This window comes from Chiloscyllium plagiosum, unplaced genomic scaffold (genome assembly GCF_037043375.1).
Source record: "Chiloscyllium plagiosum isolate Xiang-an unplaced genomic scaffold, Cpla_swu_hap1 HiC_scaffold_41, whole genome shotgun sequence".
Lineage (NCBI taxonomy): Eukaryota > Metazoa > Chordata > Chondrichthyes > Orectolobiformes > Hemiscylliidae > Chiloscyllium > Chiloscyllium plagiosum.
The window spans coordinates 13,336,581-13,345,147 of record NW_028270179.1 but is presented as its reverse complement, the minus strand read 5'-3'; the positions used below and the strand labels follow the sequence as shown (position 1 = coordinate 13,345,147).

Genomic DNA, 8,567 nt, shown 5'->3' with positions numbered 1-8,567 from the left:
GTAGCTTTCGCATTGTAGAAACAGTCTGAAAGCAGATTCCTGAAGGCGGTGGTGAAGGCGAGTTTGGCGGCCTCATCCGTTGCATGACAGACGGATGCCCGAAATGGTGTTGCAGAAATATAGAGGATAACAGCAGGAGGGAGGCTAAAAAGAAGACCTCAGACGTTCAAGGACATGTTAATGTTTCTCATTATGGCTGTCCAGATATTTGGGATGAAGGGATTCAGTTTGTACGTTTTTTGCCATTGGCATGCACCACATGAATCAAACGAATTTACTGAATTTGAATTACTGATTGGGCCTGACGTGATAGGAGCATGAAATAAATTCGGGAGAAATTGATGAGTCAGAATTCAGAGACATATATTTGTATTATGAGTCAAATGTTAGAGAAAGGTCAAACAATGCGCGGGAGTTGACGAGACAGCATTTCGAAATGTTACAGTTTATGATGAATAACGGAATTTGCAAAAGATCAAAAGTCACAGTTTTGCTATCAGAAATCAAGATTTCTTACTTCCAGTGTCCGTCAACCTTTAAACGTAAGGTTTTGTGAACATTATTAAGTACAACGACGATTAATAGGTGTGAACTATTTGATAAGGCCTGCAAACAGACTGAAATCTCTCGGAATGTGCGACAGCAATATGCTCAAAACACATTTTAAGAGTGAAGGAGAACAAAAGCAGAATGTGTTACTGGCCGCAACATAGACTGAAGAACCAAGTTCAGAGTATTCTCAATTGGTCATACTTCAAATTGAATTAGTCAATGACGAATTCGTCAAAAAATGGGATAAGTTATTAAGTTACCTCCGAGAGGATTCTCAAATGACTCTCAAAAGATTTGTTGCTATCACATGAGGGATATGTGGAAATTCGTTGGGCAGTGCTAATGTAATTCTGCATCGTGTCGATATAGAACATGCTGCTCCGCTTAAGCAACATCCTTCTGGAGTTAACATTTGTAACGTTAGCTCGGGTTCAGAAGAGATTAAACGCACGCTCAAAGACATGGCAGTGGTGCCAAAACCAGACCGCATGCATGTTATGTATATCTTGTATGCCAAGTCAATGCAGTTACAAAGGATGATTCATATTCGATTCCACATTTGGGTTACTGTATTGAACAAGTGGGACAAGCAACTCATATTTCTAAGAGGATGCTGGTAGGTACCAATATCAGAAAGAGCAAAGACAAATGTGACTTTTGTAACACAGAATGTACTGCATCAATTTGGCATGAAGAGTGAGCAGCCACATTTCAAAGACAAACCAATAAAATAATTTTCGGATTAACCAATTGCGTGATATACATCAAGGAACTGGTAACTTTCAGGCCAAAATGGAAGGACCATTTGCAGTATTTAACAGAGGTGTCCATTTGAATTTGGGAGTTAGGCTTTGCGAGAAACAGGCAAAGAGTGAATTGGCCAAGACCCAAGACACGTTCCTGGGGCCTTGTTACCAGGCACGACAATTTGATCAAAGTAATTAGGAAGGTTGCGATGCCAGTAACGAAGACAGATGTTGTACGATTCCTGGGATTGAGTGTGTTTATCAGAAATTTGTACTGAACTTTAGCGGTGCGGCTGCTGCACTCATTGCCTTGCCAAAAACATGCAAGACGTTTCAGTGGATGGTAGATTGTCAGAAGCCATGTGACAGTCTGAACACTGTGTGACTCACTGCCCCTGTATGAGCCAAATCTAATTATGCAAAGGCATTCAAGGTGGCTATCGTTGTGAGTCATGTGGGTGTTGGTGCTGTACCCTTACAAGAAGATGACGAGAAGATAGAAAGGCCTATCTGACATTTCTCCATGAAAATGAACACTCATCTGCAGAAATTTTCGAAACTTGACGAGGAGGCTTTGAGCTTGGTGTTGGCCTTGCAACATTTCAATGTTAATAATGACGGTAACGTGTCTGAGACAGTCATATATACGGATTATAATCTGGTCAAGTTTTCTCAAAACTTTAGGGACAAAAACCCAGAGTGTTTAGGTTGAGATTATGGTAGAAGCCATTCAATCTAAACATCGTGCATGTTGCAAGACGACAAAACGTTATTGCTTGTACGTTGTGGAACGTTGTGTGAATAAAAATCAAATGCGTTTGATGGCAGGAGTAAACAGTCTGAAATAGAATATAGTCGTAAATGTTTGCATGGTTATACTCAACGTAATTACACGTACGTCACGTACCAGCAGAGTAAGACTGATGTTTTTACAAATGAAGCCATTTTTGTATATTGACGATTCGTTTTTGGTGTCACATTTAAAATATTATTTTGTCGTGTCGTTGTATTTTCAAAGAGTTTGTAAAAGCAGAGGCGCAGTAATATTTCAGAAAGAGGCTAGTTTAACAATGGCAGGGGAGTGGCCAGTTCTCCCAGTTCGGGTATATTCGAGATTAATTTATTTCCAGCAGAAAAGCTGCTTGTGGCAGCAGCAGAAGCTATTGCAGCTATTCCAAGTGAGATGTTTGCTGGCTGGCATTCTGTCTAAAATCTGTTTGGAAGATGTTTCCTGTTGTCTGTAAGAAACTGTGTCTGAATTTACAGTTTGTCAAGGGGTGTGTTTATGGTATGTTACAGACGTTTCAACAGTTTGTTCGTTATGGGGCGGCATGGTGGCTCAATGTTTAGCACTGCTGCCTCACAGCACCAGTGACCCAGGTTCGAATCTCGCCTTGGGCAACTGTCTGTGTTGACTTTGCATAATCTCCCCGTTTTTTCCGGCGTGCTCCGGTTTCCTCACACAACCCAAAGTTGTGAAGACTCGGTGAATTGACCACGATCAATTGCCCATGGTGTTCAGGGATGAATAGGCTAGGTACATTAGTCAGCGGTAAATGTACAGTAATAGGGGAATGTGTCTGGTTGGGATTCGCTTCAGAATGGCAGCATGGGCGTCCTGGGCCAAAGAAACTATTTGCACACTGCCGGGATTGTATGATCAAGTTGCTGCATCAAGTTCGATTAGCTTTCAAAGAGCTACGTTATTCTAAACTCTCCGTTTTCAATCTGAATATGATCCTTCACAGAAACATTAGTTACATGGCCAGCCTCATTGTACTGCTCCTATTTCTGTGCCTGCTTCTATTCGGTCAGTACGAAAACATTCCCCAATACCAGTTCCAGTCTCGCCTCCACTTCCGATGGGCTATGCTGCATATAAGATTTCATTTGAAGTAAATGCAACTGGCGCATCTAAAAACAGCTCCCCGTCTAAACCCCAGCTGGAACGGATCCTCATCAATACGGAGAAAGTTAAAACCATCCACGACAACAACAGTGTTATTTTCGCTTATTTCCACAATCTGACTGCATATGTCTTCCTTTGTTTCCAGCTGTCAGCCTGGCGGTCTGCTGTACAATCCCAAAATTGTGGTTGAATTATTTCAACTGCTGATTTCTAACCATGAAGCCCCGCTCAAGATCATTCCATGGTGGTCTCCCTTAACTCAGTAGTGGTATGCTCCTTCATCAGTAACGCAACTATCTTCCCACTTCTGATTCTTCCTTTGTTTCATCTAAAATATCGATAAAACAGAAGCTGTGAGTGCTTTCCCTCTTTCAAAAATATCTTTGTGATAGCAACGCCATTGCATTTGCATGTATGAGGCGAGACTCTGAGTTCATCCAGTTTGTCTGGGAGACGTGTTGCATCAAAGCAAATATATTATAAGCCTTCAATTGAACTGAGATTGGCAAACTTCCTCTGACTGCTCGTCAAATTAACTATATTAGCCTTGCCTCAAGCTCTTCTCCAGTCTCTATACGTACTGACCTGAACCTTAGCTTCCTGCCTGACCGTTCCCATCAGACCAGTTTAAACCTGCCGAGTGACAGTATGAAACCTCTCTGCCAGTATTTTTATGCCCATCTAGTTTCGGTGGAAGTCATCTTTGTTGTACACATCCCACCATCTCTGGAAGACATCCTAGTGATTTACAAATTTGAAGTTAAATCCCTCCCAATCACGCACCAGTTCATTAATCATGTGCTCAATGTACGACCTCTCTGTTCCAGGCCTCAGCTCAGGTGTGTGAGGGTGCTGCTCTTTTAAAAAAGTTTATGTTGTCCTTTTTTTTTCAGAGGGATCATAAAGTCATGGGCTCCGAGATGTCTGAGCGTATATAAGTTAAGAAACTTTTAAGTTTAAAAGGCAGTTGCATAATGTAAAGGGAATGGCCAGTTCTCAATCTCAGATTCCTCTGTTTTGTTTTGTTTTTAACTGTCTGGCTGTTCAGAGCTGTTTGTCTTCTTAACCTGGGAGATCAAAAGGAACAGATATATTGGAAGAAGGTTCCATGCAAAATCTCTCCGCCATCTCTCTGTCCTGAATGAACCTGTGTTTGATTTTACCTTTTAGCCAAGGGGGTGTGAATGGGTACTTTTGCAGATGTTTCGAACAGCATCATCGGGTTGGGATAGTCTGTAGCCTGGTAGTTTAAGTTATTCTATATTCTGCTCTCTTTTGTCTGTGTTTTATTTCTTCATCTGTAAATACATTCTGTTTCGTTTCTAACTGAGGGGTTTTGACCAGCTGCAACATTCCGGGAATATCCACAACACGCCTGCATAAAACAACTAGATATGTTAGGGCTTAGGCTTCCTTCTTGAAATGCTCTGAGGGGACTGGCCTTGTTCAAACCAAATGGCAAGAAGAGTAATCCTGAGATTACCACCCAGAGTTTTAGTTTCCTACCTGACTCTCTAGATTGTCTTTACAGGTCTTCCTACTAATGTCATTTGCGCCAATGTAGGCAATGACCACTATCTCTTTGCTCTCCCATTTTACGATGCACCGAAGTCCCATTTGCATCTTTTTGCACCAACACAGCAACGAATTTTAAAGTTATAAATAAAGGTAAATAATCTGTCAAAGTAGGATTTATTCTGGAATTTGCCTTGTGTTGACATTTGCTATGGTATTAACAGTTTCAAAGGTTTAAATATATTGACATCCCATAAATTCCTTCTGTAACGTGTTTAAAAACTTTAACCACTCTATCTCACATACTCAGCTTCTTTTTTCACTCAAGCACGATCTGTTCCATTAGTTGCTATTGCGGGAAGATAGCTGCATGAATGGGTTTCCCTCCAATAAGGGTTGTACAAAGTACAAATGATGATCAGAAATAACTGTGTCTCCAGTGGCGAACATCAGATATAAATAGGTACACCGTTTTCCTTATTTCAGAAGCCAGAAGAAAGCAATTCAGTATTCTGATTGAAAATGCATGCTCCTGCAAAATCGCTGATATTTTTAATGTATTACTCTGCCCTTGCAGCTTTCGGAGTACCAGGTAAGATACGAGAATACAGTATATTTGACATATTAATGTTTAAAGGTGTGTTCGCAAAAAGAAATTCTCAGTTGTTTGATAAACTTGTAAATTAATCATTGGAACATTGTAATAAGTTTACATCTTTTTGTTGTTCATGCATTCAAAAAGAAAGTTAGCTCACTTTCCCAGACAGTGAGCAATGGCAATCAATGGTATTCAATCTCGTTTCGAAGGATCTGCTTAAAATCCCAATCTGGTTCCCTCAGATATTTAGTACAGTTCTATTCGCACTCATATTTCTTTTTGTATTTCACTCGATTCCTTTATGAGCACTTTTCATTTCTATACTTTGTTCTGTAATTTTTTGTGAGATATATGTCAGTATGCATTACCTAGCCCCCCGATTACCTTCATGTATTAAGTTGAAAGTTTAAATCAGTGCAGTTCATTTTATGATACACACCGAAATCTTATGAGGGAAGGAGTTACAGAATATTGACATGGCAGCCCTGAAGGACAGGTAATATGTTTCCAAGTCTGGGTGATGATTAGCTTGCAGTGGCCCTACAGGTGCCACTTTTCCCAGTGATATGCTGTGTTTGCTCTTCTTTCGGGTAGTGGTCAGGATTTAGAGGATTCTCTCACAGCAGTCCTTGTGAATTTCTGCAGTGCGTATGGTCTACTTACAGACATGCTCTATATTCTATTACTCTATACTTCTAAGCTGAAAAATGCGTTGCTGGAAAAGCGCAGCAGGTCAGGCAGCATCCAAGCAGCAGGAGAATCGACGTTTCGGGCATAAACCCTTCTTCAGGAATCATGCCCGAAACGTCGATTCTCCTGCTCCTTGGATGCTGCCTGACTTGCTGCACGTTTCCAGTAACACATTTTTCAGCTCTGATCTCCAGCATCTGCAGTCCTCACTTTCTCCTACTCAAAACATCAAGTCAACGTTGCATTGCACATGTCAGCCTTGAAGAAAATGTGCAAGTATTGGAATTTATCGAATCAGCTCCTCAATCATGCACAATATTGTTTCTTTTCAGCTGGCAATTCCGTGGCACTTTTGTGGCACGAGCATTTGCCACTTACCAGTCCTAAAGCAAATCTATGTGTTTTAGAATCTGATGAGCTGTAGATGACATTGAACTTTGGGCATTCATAATGTCCCAATTCTGGCTTTAAGTTGGTGGAAATAACGTTTACCTCTGAGCCGAAGAGGTGAGTTTCTTGTTTCTAAGTCTATTGTTATTGTTTACTATGATCAGATATGACTCAAACTGCTTTCTGTAACCATTGTAGCATCGTTACTCTGTCTACTTGGATCTGAAATGGAGTTCAATTCCTTACGTTTGTGTCTCATAGGAAGTTTCAAAACATAAAGTCCCTGAAATAGTTCGCATCCTGGGCTCAATTATTATTTGTGACAGACATTCTTGGCAAGAAACCTTTAAAATTGCATGAATAAAAGACGTATTTTCATGTTTAAATCCAGCATATATAGACCAAATTTTGTTATATCGCTTCGCCGAATTAACAGTGTCATTTTTTCTATTTCCTCTGTCTGCCTGTATGACGCTGTCTCTGATTGTACGACTGTCCCGCTCACACTCGTTTTCTTTGGCACTTTGTCTCTTACAGCCAATTTGGTGACGATAGGGTTACTTTCCCGAGGAAGATGTGGCCTTTCAGGATGCATCACCCGATACCTTGTATCTCTGGCAGCAATGGATCTCCTTGTTCTTGTCGTTGCAGTGATTTTAAGTCGGCTTTTGGCAATTTATTTTCCAGCTAGTTTACTGAATACCACAACAGGATGCCGTCTGATAATTCTTCTCATCTACTGTTCCCGAAACTGCTCTGTCTGGTTGACTGTTGCTTTCACCTTTGATCGGTTCGTAACCATTTGCTACCAGAAGCTGAAAACGAGATACTGCACAGAAAAAGTAGCATCTGTAGTTATAGGAATAGTGTGTTTGCTGTGCTGTTTGATAAACATTCCATTTTGTTTCATACATGAGCCCTTATATATAATTGATAAAATAGGCTGGTACTGCAGCATAAAAGATGTCTATTACACTTCAGTTGCATGGAGATTGTTTGAAACGTTTGACCGCATTCAAACACCATGCCTCCCTTTCCTCCTTATTTTGCTGTTTAATGCAGTAACTGTCAGACACATTATAGTTACCATGAGAGCCCGCAGGAGACTCCGATCCAACAGCAATGAAATGAGTGAACATGACACAGAAATGGAGAGCAGGAGAAAGTCAATCGTTTTATTATTTGCCATTTCAGACAGTTTCCTCCTTTTATGGATGTTGTACATTTTACATTTTCTACGTGTGCAAATTTCAGGTGGCAGCTATTCGATCGGTTCCAATCTCAATGACACAAAATTTATTCCGAAGGAAAGCGCATATATGCTACAACTCTTAAGTTCATGCACAAATACGTGTATTTATGCAGTGGCACAGACGAAATTCAGAGGTCAATTGAAAGATGCTTTCACATACTTATTTAAGGTTATTACAAAATGTAATAAACAGTGATTGCAGCTGAATAACTTGATGTGACTGTAACACTTCAGTGAGCCCACAGACAGCACCATAAATCTGTAGCGCAGCAACTATGACATGTGTATCATCACGATGCCCAGGCTTGTTAATTTATACCAATTACAGACAAATCAACCTACTGCGTTAAATCTTCGTGGCAGCCAATTGTGAAGAAATTGTTTCTCAACATTTAGTCTCTGCTCCCTGGCCCAAAACATCACGACAAGGAGATTTCCTTTTGAAACGGAATTGATTGACGCCTGTTTAAATTCTGAATGAGAGGATACTCTTTTGTCTCTGTCATAACTAGTGACCAACAGTAGGTGGTTTTTTTGCTAAATCGCGTAAATGCACATGTGCTCACCAAGATTGCTTCTTTTAAAAAACGTCAGAAATAAAACAAAAGCTTACTGTTCTGCCTTGATATTCTTGGGGCTTCATGTCAAAGAAACTAAAGAGAAACTTCGCATTATAACTCGTATGCACGCATCTATCAAGCAACATGTGTTAAGGTCGACATTAAAATTCCAATTAATGCAATATTCGCTAATAATAAAAAATAAATTCCAGGTATTGAGACATTTTCTCATTTTCCCCTTATTATATGGAGGTGCCCGTGGTCGAGTCTCGTGAACAAAGTCAAAAACCACGTGACACCGCGTTATGGAAAGCACAAGCAATCACATAAATGCACATGCGCACACATAAAACGT

The 8,567-nt window shown here is 40.4% G+C and overlaps 1 protein-coding gene across 1 annotated transcript; it reads left to right on the top strand.

Moving 5' to 3' along the window:
• The first annotated feature begins 5,244 nt into the window (after positions 1-5,244).
• LOC148138156 (putative G protein-coupled receptor 139) lies at positions 5,245-7,848 on the top strand. Its single transcript, XM_087981833.1, has 2 exons — positions 5,245-5,314; positions 6,938-7,848. The coding sequence occupies exons 1-2, from the start codon at positions 5,245-5,247 to the stop codon at positions 7,846-7,848; spliced, it is 981 nt and encodes a 326-aa protein (XP_087837959.1).
• The last annotated feature ends 719 nt before the right edge of the window (positions 7,849-8,567 follow it).